The sequence below is a fragment of the Girardinichthys multiradiatus genome, chromosome 1, assembly GCF_021462225.1.
Source record: "Girardinichthys multiradiatus isolate DD_20200921_A chromosome 1, DD_fGirMul_XY1, whole genome shotgun sequence".
Taxonomy (NCBI): domain Eukaryota; kingdom Metazoa; phylum Chordata; class Actinopteri; order Cyprinodontiformes; family Goodeidae; genus Girardinichthys; species Girardinichthys multiradiatus.
Window position 1 is genome coordinate 43,842,476 of NC_061794.1, and position 14,513 is coordinate 43,856,988.

The window sequence follows — 14,513 nt, forward strand, 5'->3', positions numbered from 1 at the left end:
TGGCCAGAAAGAACAAAATAGGGATTATTTACAGTAGCACATGGAAACAATAGATTTCACATAAAAAAATGTAAAACTACCTGATTCTTTCCAAGTGGGATCGGTCCCATGTGGCCAGGTGGTCCCCCAAATGGAACAGGTCCAAACCCAGGTACTGATCACAGAGAGACAATAATATAAGGACTTTTATATGCAGAAAACAACATTTTAACTTTCATAAAAAAACATCCAGTAAGCCTAAACTGATTACATAACATCCTGCTCTTTAAACAGGTCATTACTCACAGATGAAAGGGGAGGGCCCCATGTTAGGCGAGCGTGGTTTGGATGCAGCTGAGAAGTACTCCACAGCTTTCTTGAATCGCTCCACCTTGTCCTCCATTCGTGACTGAAAACAGAACATTGAATATGACAAGCGAACCATTCTGGCTGAGGAACCTGCTGGTGAGTTTCAGAAATAAATCTCACGGTCACGTTTTCATAACTACAGCTAGAATACAAAGAATAGGCACTGAATTTAAAACATTCAGTCATTTTAAATATTCACCAGTGAATTTGACAGTATGTGTTTTACATGCACTTCCTTGTCTTATATTATCCTCCTCACGTATCAAAGTAAGATCCACTTTGCTGTCCCTTAATTACACCGACATCACATGCATACAATAATAATACAGCATAGTTAAAAACTAAATCATGCTGTTCCTTTTAAATAGCACTTCCTGGTTGATTTAACATAAATAAAGTTGGAGATTCAACTGGGAGAATTCTATTCTTTGTTGCAATGTCTACATATGTATTTTAATCACATAGTTCTGACCCGGCACAGCTCCGTTATTTTAGTTAGTATCCTCTAAAAGGTACCAGAAGCAGCGTGAAGGACCAAACAGTGCTCTGGGAAATGGGACTGGTTGGATTGTTTAGAACTGGATCAATGCTGTAAACTGCACTGTGCACGTAAACGTAACTGTGATCATCTTCTTTTCTCTCTTTTTCACAATGTGGTCCAGTAAAAAAACAAGAACCCAACATTTTGCTTTAAAATAACGTTTACTGCAGGTCGGCTCTGTTATCCTCCACATTTAGCTACCACCACCTGCCTTGAACCGCTGACACAAGGCGGGGTGGATCCATGCGTTCATATTGTTTAGGACTGACTCTTAGCCAACCATCTGAACGTTGGAGCTGAAGTCGAGACTCATCAGACCTGTTTGTTTTTGTCAGTGGTGGTGAGCCTATCTGAACGGCAGGGCTTTAGTTTTCTCCTCTCAGCTGACAGGAGTGGCACCAGCTGGAGTCTTCTGCTGCTGTAGCTCATCTGCTTTAGGTCTCTCTGTGTTCAGAGGTGGTATTCAACATACCTTGGTTTCAGTGAGTGGTTATTTGAGCTACTACTGTTATTCTGTCATTTGCAGTCTGGCCATTCTCCTCTGACATAAACAAGGAATCTGCCAATCAATGGATAGCTTCTTATATTTGAACCATTCTCTGTAAACCTGAGAGATGGTTGTGCGTTAACAATCCAAGTAGGTCAGTAGTTCCTGAAATGCTCATCAGGCACGACAAGCATCAAAGCCACCTAAACCTTCTTTATTCCCTATTTTGCTGCTCAGTTTAAGGTTCAAATGTCTTCTAAATACATAGTGCTGCTTCCAGGTGACAGAGTGATTAAGAATGTGAACAGGTGTACCTAATAAAGTGGAAGGTAACAGTATATTTATTTCCACCACTGTGAGATTCCGTTATTTCCTTCTATACATCCATTAAAAAATTCTGTGACAAAAATGTGTGTATTTTTTAGAGACAAACGGGGGAAAGAAGGACCACAGAGCTCCATCAGTGGGTTAGAAATAGCCCCGTCTCTTTGAGCCTCTGGATGAAACACTAATTTCACACACATGCTTTGTGTCTTTAACACAATTGAAGTGACTACTCGATGACCAGCCCCACTGGCTCCTACCAGCAGTAAAACTGCTCATAATACACTTGCAGCACATCAGAAAGCGTTGCTCTTACATAAAGCCTATGTTATGTAAAATACTACAGGTTCTTACACGAGGTTCTTCGTGTAGCCGAACACAGACACAGAAGAGGGCTGATGTACCCCCAGATTTACCATTACTACGACTGTCCGCCTTTCAAAGAACTGAGGAGCGGATGAACCAGGAAAGCTCTTCAGGACAATCAGTTCTCTGACAGCATTTCTTTCCGCCTGAGATGTGCACCCTTCCCTAAGCTCGCTTTATTTGCGTATCAGTTGACCCTGTAGTGTGGCCTCATTGATTTGCAGGATTAAGTGAAATGTGTAATCCTGTGGAGAAATTCAAGCCCTAATTGCTCACCATACAGCAAAGTCCACGTCTCAGTCTGTTCAACTGTCCAACTTTACTTTAAAAGTATAAAAAAAGGAAACTTGATGCACCCGATGGATGCCAACAAGCAGGTCTATGTGGCATTGAATAGATGTATTTTTACATCAGTCTGTGGTTTCATTAATGTTTTTCAGCCTAAAACTGCTTCCTGCTGCTTCACACTGAAATCTTTCCAGCGGTGAGCAGCACAGCACATGTTCACCACTGAATTAGCTGACTTTAATCTCACCATGTGGTGCAGTGGAAAAACACCCGACTGATCGCCTACATCCTCGATGGAAAACCCCAATAAGTCAATGAGTGTCACGGAGCGGTCACATGACATTTAAACACTTGTGTAAATATTTGGGTCATTATACGTGATCAGCACTAAACAATGAACTAACAACCTGTGATGACTAAACTGGGGGATAATCCTGTAAAGCTCTATGCTGACTCTGGTCTGGTGTCCACAGAAATAACCTCATAGAAAAAAAAAAAAGATCAAATATTAACTAACGCTGTTGTGTGAAGCTACTTTTCATGCAAAAACATGCAAACCGACTCTGGTGAGTTTCCATCCAGACTGAAGGAAGCCGAGCCATTAATCATCTAAAGGTTCCGACTTACCTGTGACTGTTTAAAGACATCCCTGGCGATGGTGTCGAGGTTTCCCAGGTCTTTGATGGAGGAGACATACTCAGAAACAGCTTTGATCACAACCTCACAGGGCGGCAGAACCAACTGATGGGCCCGCACCTGAAACAGCAGCAAAACATTCACCCTGAGGCCCTGTTAACACGAAAACGACCCCATTTAAAACGGGATTGTTTTTCCGTCAGCACATCTACGTGACAGCGTTTTAGGTAAGATCTCTGTGCACATGACAACAGTAGAGACGTGAAGATGGTGTAATTGCCCCGCCACACCACTACTAGGCAGCATGTTCTTATAGACTCAACATGTTCAAACACTTCCTGCTTAGAAAACAGGGGAGAAGATGAGCACTTTGTTGGAAAACCAGCAGCACAAACAGTACTCTGCAATCTGTCATTGTTATTGTTGATATCTTCTTCTTCTGTGGGTTTTAAACTGGTTGGCAGCCATTGGGTTGTGTGCGTGAGCATTAATTCCTAATGATTTCAGTCTAACTGCACATGAGCCAGGGCCTCCTCGTCCACCTCCTCTACCTGAAAACGGAGAGCGGGACGTTTTTAAAGTGTTACACTCTGGAACTCGTTTTCAGAGAAAACATTGCCAATTGTCGTGTTGACACACAGTAGAAACGCAACAAAATGGTTCCGTTTTCACCATAAAATGTTGTCATGTAAACAAGGCCTGAGAGAGGAACTACGGCGCCGCACTAAAAACGTTCTGCACCACTCCAATATGTGCTTATGGCCTGCAGAGGTTGTCTGATTTTATTTTTATTAATGAATGGAGTCATTAGGAAGATATTGATATGAACAACGTTTCTCTTCAGTTACTTTTAAAACATGAACCAAATAAAACAAATCAAAGATCAGTCTTGATTCTCACTTTCACATGAGCTTCATTTTAATAAATGCTGATTCTTGTGCCTGTTTTCATGTTCCTCATTTCGGTTCATGTTTCATTCATATTCTAACTTGTAATGCTGTACATAGCCAGGTTCAGTCCCATTCATTAAACTTTCAGGCTAAAACAAAACATTAGCGTTTAATTCATCAGGCCAAAGACAAGTCAGCCATGCATTCATTCAACCCATTTCCACCCAGTCTGGTGCTTTCTGAGGATTAACTATGAGCAGCGTTTCAGCAGAAGAAACACATGCTTAAAAGCAATAAGGAGCAATAAAACAGCAACCATCTGACAGTTCGTAGAACTAAAGATTGACAAGGTGTTAGCCTGTTATAGCTTACAAGTGTTAGCGCCAAAAGGACTTGGTAAGAAAAACACTCGTCAGTGTGTGCACTGTTACAGAGTGTAGAAAGGAGACGCAGGGAGATACAAAGCGAACTTTAAATGTTAAGACATGTCTGCAGTTCATTTAGCTGCAAAAGAGCAAGAATTTCAGCTGATAACAGGAAGGCTGAACAGAACACAGCAAGGCCTCTGCTCCCAATATAAATTATTAATGACCGCTCACACCAGGAAGGCTAGAAAGCAATACGATGAATGTTGTGTATTACTGTTCATATGGAGAAAATTAGCTACAACTGGAATCAGCAGGTCAAAGCTTTACAAAGACGTGGTAATTGCTAATCTAAAGAATTTTTTAAATATTCGTACAGCAAAAGCACAAGTGTGAACCAGACTCTGGGATTCTGGGTTAGCATTGTTTTAATACACCCTTTATGCATGCGGTGAACTCAGCTTTCAGCACCTTGAGGGAAGCTAGTGGGTGTTCTGGCCCCAGCAGACTCCAGTGGAAGGCAGCTAGGTCCTCATCAGGCAGAATATGATTTCCTAAAACAAAAAGGAGTCACTTAACGGTGGATAAACCTCTTAGAGTACAGCTGTATGCCTTTCAGTGACAAAGCTATAAAGGGCACATGATGTTTGATTTGGGCCTGAACAGATGAAGCCAGAGCGTGCCTCTCCTCACCCAACAGAGCAGCAAAGAGTGGCAGATGCTGTGTCTTTAGCCCAAGGTGCCTGGCTGCTTCAGACAGCAGGTACTGGTGTGTGGTCAGATTCTTGCCATTCCAGCTCAGTTTAAGTGCATGTGACGAAAAGTAGGCGGGCACATTGCAAAGGGCAAACTCAGAGTCCTGAGCGATGAGGCCGGAAAATCCGTAATCCCTATAGAGAGACAACACTTCCTGGTGGTGGTCCTCCAAGGTTTGTACAACCTGAAGATGCAGATTAGACAAAGTTGGTGCTGTTAAACTCCATCTTCCTCCAAATATTCTTAGAAATATTTTAAACTATTCAATATCATTGATCTTGCATAATTCTAAAGTTCAAAATACATTTTTAAAATGCCACCTTGAAATGTCAAAGAAAATAAAACCAATAATAAAGCCCCGTCATATATCAGGGATCTGATTGTTCCATATTCCATATGTTGTAACTTAGGTTAACTAGTTATGCTGCCATAGACTTCAGCTGCTGGAGGACACAACACTTTTCCTCACTCTGCTACATTCTCCTACTACTCTGCAATGTTACATTGTCTGCTGGTATTTCTGCTTTTAACTTTATGTTCTCTCCCCTTCCTGGAGGAAGTCATCAGCTTAGCTTCTGCTGCCAATAACTTCATTTTCTCTTCCTATAGATCGATCATACACCTGTCAGATCAGATCAGAAAAGCTTTATTGTCAAGTACGTTTTTGGACATACAAGGAATTTGTTTTGGCGTAGTCGGTGCAATACAATACAAATTAAACAGTATAAACATATCTACAATATAATATAAATATATGTGCACAGTTTTAAGTGAGTGAGAGTAAATATAGAGCAGTATAAGATGCAAGAGCGGTACAACAGTGCAGATGATCATTGTGTAAGTAAAGCAGGAGTCCAAGCTGAGCGTTAATGTAACGATAGAGTTGCTGTCTCTGTCTTCTTGTGTTTAACCCCATCCCCATTAAAAAAGCAATTGAAGGAGCTATTCCTGTGAATGTGTGTACTAGATAAAACCACAGACTAGAGGAGATTTAGCGGCCATCAACTCTTTCTTTTTTAATTAACATAGGATGTATTTCTGGACCAGTTCAGTGTTTTCCTTAGAAACCCTTTTTTGTAAAGTGCCATGAGACATTTGTTGTGAATTGACGCTTAATAAACTGAATTGAACTTGTTAATATTCATTCACTAATCAATATTAATGTTGATTAATGTAACAAAGTATAAGTATTTCATTAAAATGTAATGAGAGCAGACCCACTTTCAATTTTTCAGTTTGCAAACACATCAACTAACATGTATGTTTGATAACTTTATCTGTTCGAATCTTTTCTATTGCATAACTGGACTGAAGTAAGTCGTTACAATGAAATTAACTGGATTAAAAGGAGTTCATTAGATTGCATTGGGCTTTGTTTTTTTCCTTAAAATGTCAACGTGAGTTCCTTTCTAAAACACATTTGTAATAAATGACTCGTAAGTTGGGGCCATATCGATACACTAAACCGAAGTTAAAAAAAACCATTATGTTCCAGGATATATTTAATTAAAGTCTGGATGAACAGCTTGATTTTTACTATAACACTCAAACATTAAATGTGAAAATTTAAATAACATTTTGCTAAAGACCAAAAGAAAACCTACATTAGATGTACCAGTGTTTTCCAAAATTATTTTCATTTTAATTGTTGCGTTTACCAATTAAAAAACATCAAAGACTAGACTCCTTTGTTACCATTTCCTTTTTTGGGACAAGTTTTATAAAAATCAAATAATACAATCAAATACGAGTCTGAAAGTTCATTGTCCCTACTGAAAAAGCTGTGTTCATGGTAACATTACGTGAGAAATGTTTTTCCAAGTCTGTTGGGATCACTGTTGGTCTGGGGTTTTTTGTGTGTGTGAAACAGCATGCATCAGATGGAGTAAAAACCGGACGGTGGCTTGGTCAAGTTGACAAGAACCACAGGATAAAAGTAATCAGGGGTTTAACTGGATTAATAGCCGGCTGATCACATTTCGATTACTTATCGATTGTGTTTAACTTTAGATGGACATACAGGTCCTTCTCAAAATATTAGCATATTGTGATAAAGTTAATTATTTTCCATAATGTCATGATGAAAATTTAACATTCATATATTTTAGATTCATTGCACACTAACTGAAATATTTCAGGTCTTTTATTGTCTTAATACGGATGATTTTGGCATACAGCTCATGAAAACCCAAAATTCCTATCTCACAAAATTAGCATATCATTAAAAGGGTCTCTAAACGAGCTATGAACCTAATCATCTGAATCAACGAGTTAACTCTAAACACCTGCAAAAGATTCCTGAGGCCTTTAAAACTCCCAGCCTGGTTCATCACTCAAAACCCCAATCATGGGTAAGACTGCCGACCTGACTGCTGTCCAGAAGGCCACTATTGACACCCTCAAGCAAGAGGGTAAGACACAGAAAGACATTTCTGAACGAATAGGCTGTTCCCAGAGTGCTGTATCAAGGCACCTCAGTGGGAAGTCTGTGGGAAGGAAAAAGTGTGGCAGAAAACGCTGCACAACGAGAAGAGGTGACCGGACCCTGAGGAAGATTGTGGAGAAGGGCCGATTCCAGACATTGGGGGACCTGCGGAAGCAGTGGACTGAGACTGGAGTAGAAACATCCAGAGCCACCGTCCACAGGCGTGTGCAGGAAATGGGCTACAGGTGCCGCATTCCCCAGGTCAAGCCACTTTTAAACCAGAAACAGCGGCAGAAGCGCCTGACCTGGGCTACAGAGAAGCAGCACTGGACTGTTGCTCAGTGGTCCAAAGTACTTTTTTCAGATGAAAGCAAATTCTGCATGTCATTCAGAAATCAAGGTGCCAGAGTCTGGAGGAAGACTGGGGAGAAGGAAATGCCAAAATGCCAGAAGTCCAGTGTCAAGTACCCACAGTCAGTGATGGTCTGGGGTGCCGTGTCAGCTGCTGGTGTTGGTCCACTATGTTTTATCAAGGGCAGGGTCAATGCAGCTAGCTATCAGGAGATTTTGGAGCACTTCATGCTTCCATCTGCTGAAAAGCTTTATGGAGATGAAGATTTCATTTTTCAGCACGACCTGGCACCTGCTCACAGTGCCAAAACCACTGGTAAATGGTTTACTGACCATGGTATCACTGTGCTCAATTGGCCTGCCAACTCTCCTGACCTGAACCCCATAGAGAATCTGTGGGATATTGTGAAGAGAACGTTGAGAGACTCAAGACCCAACACTCTGGATGAGCTAAAGGCCGCTATCGAAGCATCCTGGGCCTCCATAAGACCTCAGCAGTGCCACAGGCTGATTGCCTCCATGCCACGCCGCATTGAAGCAGTCATTTCTGCCAAAGGATTCCCGACCAAGTATTGAGTGCATAACTGTACATGATTATTTGAAGGTTGACGTTTTTTGTATTAAAAACACTTTTCTTTTATTGGTCGGATGAAATATGCTAATTTTGTGAGATAGGAATTTTGGGTTTTCATGAGCTGTATGCCAAAATCATCCGTATTAAGACAATAAAAGACCTGAAATATTTCAGTTAGTGTGCAATGAATCTAAAATATATGAATGTTAAATTTTCATCATGACATTATGGAAAATAATGAACTTTATCACAATATGCTAATTTTTTGAGAAGGACCTGTAGATCCATCATTTCAATCCTTCACTATTTGAAACAGTTGTAGTTTCAGTCAGATATGAAAAGAAGTCTTCTGCCGCAGGACATTTTGTACCAACCATGCAACAATTTGTACACAACATGGGGACATTTTGTAGCCTCTTTGAAAACCTGTGATTTCAAGCAGTCTTCTATAATCTATTCAGTCTGCTGTATGGAAACGTGGTTATGTGACTCCCAACAATTAACATAACTTTTATTTTAGTTTAATCATGAGTCCTAATCTCTGTATTGCATAAAGCAACAGACCGAAACAGGTATTAGAAGTAAAATTAACGGAAATAAGGAGTAATAGTAAAAGTTAAAGTAAAAAAATAACACTATGAAACACTTGAAACATGATTTACATTCCCATTTTAGTTTAGTTTATATTTTTTTTTTTATAAATCTGCAAAATATTTAAAATCAGAAGAAATTAACTAACAGGCACATCAATATGAAACGGTTTGTTTAGGCAAGAGCCCATCTAAATACATTACATATACAGCTATCAAATATTTATTTTTCATGTACTCTAAAACCTTTTTCCACTATTAGTAAATATTACAAATGTCAGAGACTGGAATCTCACATTTCCCTTGATGAGCTCCAACAGGAGATTGGTAGGTCAAACACCAGAAAATCTGAATATTTTTCCAATTCATAAATTAAATAAAAAGTTAACCCCCATTTTGGCCCATAAAACACATCAATCAACAGCATGGGCCTTTTTGAATTTATTAAAAATCTGACAAAGGTTAAGGACTTCAAGGCTGTGATGAATAAAGGAGGTAACCATGTCTCTATTTGTTCTGTAACGTTTAAAACGAATTCAAGAAACTATAGTACCTTTATTTAAGCATTATAGTAATTAGGTCAAATAAAAAGAATCTGTAGACCATGCCTCAAAGGAAATCCTGAAATTGGCCAGGAAAAGGTTGCTAACTGATATTGGTTAATGGGAGTGGAGGCCTAGTGGTTAGAACAGGAGGTTTGTGTTCCAGAGGGGACACAAGGGGCCCAGGTTTGGGTCCCTGAGCAAGACCCTTAGCCCCAGAATGCTCTCCGGGCGCCGCACAACACTGCTCCCTATAAGGGATGGGTTAAATGCAGAGGACACATTTTGTTGTAATGTACATGTGCAATGACCAATAAAGATGATTATAAGTGAACGTCTAATAAATAAAGAAAAATCACAACTAAACACTAGTTTTAAATGCTTCCTTAAAACCAGCAGCTGTTTCAGATTATATGTATATGTAAACTTAGTATGTAATGTTAGGCTAGACTAGATTATTCATTTAAGTGTCCTGAATGCGGACGAATGGACTTGCACTCAGTTAATTCTGCTTTGAATGAACTTTATCACACATGCAGCAGAGAAGGGTTTTCTGCTCAGCACTAAAAAGCTATTTCTAGATTGACTCTGGTTCACCTTTCAACAGAGTGGAAGTAGTCACATCACCACAACAAAACCAGTTGAAATAACCATGATCACCATTCTTACCCGCACTCGGAAGCGGAACATGGCGAGGCGGACGCAGTGGCTGAGGCAGGTCGGTGGCAGAAACCATGCCCTCGGAGGCGGGGTGGCCTTGCTGCTAACGTGGTTGACGATCAGTTGGGCCGTCTGTCTCTGGCCCTGGACTCGCCGCGCCCAGTCGGGCCACCGCTCCTTCCCCAGGGTGCCGTTGAACACCACGACCAGCTCCAGGCCGCCTTGGTACAGGCAGGCCTGCGACAGGGCGGCCAAGTAGCCCAGCATCGCGTTCCACTCGCCTCCGCACACCCAGTCCGTTTGGTAACCGCCATACAGGCGCTGCAGGCTGGAGTCGGCGTCGATCAGGATCCTGGCAGGCGGGGGCGGGGGAGGCATGGGCCCGGGGTGATGTGGGTGGTGGTGTGGGTGATGATGGTGAGGGGGCTGGCGGGCCGCGGTGCGGGCGAGCTTGAGGAGGTCCACGGGGACCGCCGCCCCGGGGCACCGCTTCTCTAAGTACTCCTGAAAGCCCTGCACACCCATGACGGTGTTGTTGAGCCTGTGTGTATGGCCGGGAGCGGCTTCTGAGTACGTTCTGTACGCCGTGTTTGTAACGTGTTGTGGGTTGAGACGGTAGCTAGCAGTGCTAACTGGTCTCCGCTGTAGTGACAAACTGTACTTTGAGTTCACTGTAAAACAACCGGTCTATCAGGCCGGCTGGTGAGGGGAGTCGCCGGGAACTGTTGAATAAACGAGTCTCCTAAAGAGGATTTTTTTCCCCCCAAAATATCCAAATGCTGACCTCTCACTTTTGGTCGTGGCTGCTCAGATTAGTGTCCATCCCTGTGGATTTTTGGTGTGATGCCAGCCAAGGCCACTGTTGCTACCTACAACTACAAAAAGTTAAACATATTTCCCGCTTCCATTATTTGGCTTCGACTCAACCAGCTTCCAGAATCAAACTGACATCGAGTATCGGACATGCAACGAGGTGTTGGATGTTTCTGTGAAATGTTGATCAAATGATAATACCTCTGATAAGTCCACATGAACGGATGCGGTGCTGCGCATTAGTTAGCAACCCACAGACTGGATGGCCAGTTCGCGGACATAGTGTTCAGATTTTAAAACACGTTATTTTTTAATGACAGCTCAATTTTTGTGCCACCTTTATTGCGCGAAGCGCCTGGGAAACTTCACCACACGTCTAGCCGCAGCTTAATGGCTCGCCGGTGATTAAAATATCAGTTAAAAAGCAAAGTACTAAGCAGTGTGGCTAGCTGTACTTCTATTTGCTAACGGTGGCTAGCCGCTAGCTGCTGGCAGGGTCCCCGGCGTGATTTTGACGCGTCAACTCCCGAAGACGAGTCCGGGGCGGACACGACGCGGAATGAAATGGATGTTTAACGAACTAAAAGAAAAGTAACTAAAAGAAAATAAAAATAAAAGCCCGATGGTGCCTCCCTCGCGTTCTTCCACGCTCACGGCTTCATGTTGCGGAGGGGAACGTTACTTCCAAGCGACATCAGCCATCTTGCGACTTCCTCGCGGCCCAGTGGAGTGGGAAGGAGGAGTTAGAAGCGGGGAGGCGTCACTGCCTTGAAGGACTCTGGGACATGAAGTCCACAAGTGCAAACCATGAATCGTGTTGCGTCGATCTTAAACACCAATGAACTACAATTACCGGCGTGACGATGACTTCAGTTTTGACTTAGATAAAAATCTGAAGAGCACAATTCCTTGAAGTGATGTGAACTGACTTTTTGTTCTATTTTTTTTTTTTACAGATTTTTCAATATATCTCATACCGTAATGTATGACATAGTTAGCTTCGCAGTTTCATGCAGAATATATAATAAATTTAAAATGTCGATGAAGAATTTATAGGAGATGTAACTGAGTGGTGTAAGGTAACAGGTAGAATTATGCTTTCTTCTTTGTGATAAATTGCCGTGAATTTGGCGCCCTCTTGTGGCTCCGCTTAGTTTTGTTCCTTTATGAAAATATAAAAAAAAAAGGCATGAGCAAACTAAGCCCCTAAACCCTTTACACTGTAACAGCACGATATAGTTCCTTCACTGTCCGACTGCTGCACCCTAAATGCATCAAACGTAACCGCTAACGTAAATATTTCCCCCCGGTATCTAACTGACCATGCAGCAAACAGACACTCTCTTCAGTTTAATCAGAATCAGAATCAGCTTTATTGCCAAGTTCGTGCATACAAACAAGGAATTTGACTCCGGTACACTTTGCTCTTTTGTTCTGTTTTTGCATTACAGAATATACAAATTTACAATTTACAATGTGCAATATACACATATCTAATAAAAAAGGTGCATTTGCAACATCTTTATGCTGTTGTTCTGTACTCTATTGAATGTTCATTAGAGAAACAGCCTGGGGGAAGAAACTGTCTTTGTGGCGGCTGGTTTTAGTGAACAGTGCTCTGTAGCGGCGGCCCGAAGGTAAAACTCTAAACAGTTTATGTGCAGGGTGTGTGGGGTCTGCAGAGATTTTAGCAGCTCTTTTCTTGACCCTAGACCTGTATAAGTCCTGGATGGAAGGAAGGTCAGCTCTGATTATTCTCTCTGCAGTCCTGATCATTTGTTGCAGTCTGGACCTGTCCTGTTTTGTGGATGAGCCAAACCACACTGAGAATGGATGAAGACAGGACAGATTGAATGATGGCAGTGGAGAAAATGACCAACAGCTCCTGTGGAAGGTTGAACTTCTTGAGTTGCCTCAGGAAGTACAGTCTCTGCTGGGCCTTCTTTTGAACAGTGTCTATGTGTGAAGACCATCTCAGGTCCTCAGAGATGGTGGTTCCTAAGAACCTGAAGTGGTCCACGGCCGATACAGTGTTGTTGAGGACGGTGAGGGGGGTGTATGGGGGTGGTGTTCTCTGAAAGTCCACCACCATTTCCACAGTCTTGAGTGGGTTGAGTTCAAGGTAGTTCTGACCGCACCAGTGTACCAGCCGATCCACCTGCTGTCTGTATGCAGACTCATCACCGTCCTGGATCAGTCCAATGACAGTGGTGTCGTCTGTAAACTTAAGGAGTTTCACGGATGAGTCCGATGAGGTGCAGTCATTTGTGTACAGAGAGAAGAGGAGTGGGGATAGAACACACCCCTGGGGGGCACCAGTACTTATTGATCTGGATCGGGAGAAGATGCTCCCCAGTCTCACCTGCTGCTGTCGATCCGTCAGGAACCTGTTGATCCACTGACAGGTGGAGGCTGGGATGGTGAGCTGGGTGAGCTTCTGGTGGAGGATGTCTGGTATGATGGTGTTGAAGGCCGAGCTGAAGTCTACAAACAGGATCCTGGTGTACGTCCCTGGGTGGTCGAGGTGTTGCAGGATGAAGTGTAGACCTAAGTTAACAGCATCATCTGCCGACCTGTTTGCTCGGTAAGCAAACTGCAGGGTGTCCAGCAGGGGGCCTGTGATGTCTTTCAGGTGCTTCAACACCAGCCGCTCAAAGGATTTCATGACCACAGACATCAGGGCTACAGGCCTGTAGTCATTTAATCCTAGGATGGAGGGTTTCTTGGGCACCGGGATGATGGTGGATCGTTTGAGGCAGGAGGGGACCTCACATTTCTCCAGTGACTTGTTGAAGATCCTTGTGAAGATTGGAGCAAGTTGATTTGCACAGGCTTTCAGGCATGATGGGGAGACGTTATCAGGTCCTCCAGCTTTCTTTGTTTTCATGCGCTGAAAGAGCCTGTTTACCTCTCCCTCGGAGATCTTTAGTGCAGGCAGAGGATCTGATGGTGGGGGGTTGGTTGCTTTATGGGAGGAATTTGTTCCTGAATGGGATGTAGAGGAGATGATTAGAGGTGTGAATGGCTTCTTGTCATGTCTGCAGTAGAAGCCATTCAGACGGTTGGCCAGGAGACGACTCTGTTCAGGATGGGTGGAGGGGCTCTTGTAGGCAGTCAGGTAATCATACACTTTTTACACACCAAGTCCTTTCCATGTGTATTCTTATTTTGCCATTGACATGTTGTGTTTACATTTCTTATTATTGAACGTCTATTTATTTTTGTTCATCTTTTTTCTGTAATGCTCTATTAATAGGCAGCAGGCAGCTGCAGGAATGCAAATTTCCCCACTGAACAAATACAGGGTTTTTCTATTCTATTCTATTCTATTCTATTCTATTCTATTCTATTCTATTCTATTCTATTCTATTCTGTTCTGTTCTATTCTAAATAACTGTGAAATCCCATGAAAATGACCACAAATCATTAAGAGTTGAAAATGGCTCAAAAACCTTGCAAAGGTATTCACACCCCTTCAACCTTTTCACATGTTATCACATTTCAACAACAAACATTGTGTTCATATCTTTTCAAAATACAATTCTGAAACGTTTTCT

At 42.3% G+C, this 14,513-nt stretch overlaps 1 protein-coding gene across 1 annotated transcript in view; it reads right to left on the reverse strand.

Moving 5' to 3' along the window:
* Window positions 1–11,742, reverse strand: part of fam120c (family with sequence similarity 120C) — a 35,737-nt gene extending 23,995 nt beyond the window's left edge. The window contains exons 1-6 of the mRNA XM_047362342.1: window positions 10,153–11,742; window positions 4,939–5,185; window positions 4,717–4,799; window positions 2,982–3,110; window positions 286–388; window positions 81–154 (exon numbers count right to left, since the gene is read on the reverse strand). Of these exons, the coding sequence (XP_047218298.1) occupies window positions 81–154; window positions 286–388; window positions 2,982–3,110; window positions 4,717–4,799; window positions 4,939–5,185; window positions 10,153–10,668 (1,152 nt within the window). The 5' untranslated portion in view covers window positions 10,669–11,742. The remainder of the gene's footprint in view (window positions 1–80; window positions 155–285; window positions 389–2,981; window positions 3,111–4,716; window positions 4,800–4,938; window positions 5,186–10,152) is intronic.
* Window positions 11,743–14,513: the final 2,771 nt, after the last annotated feature.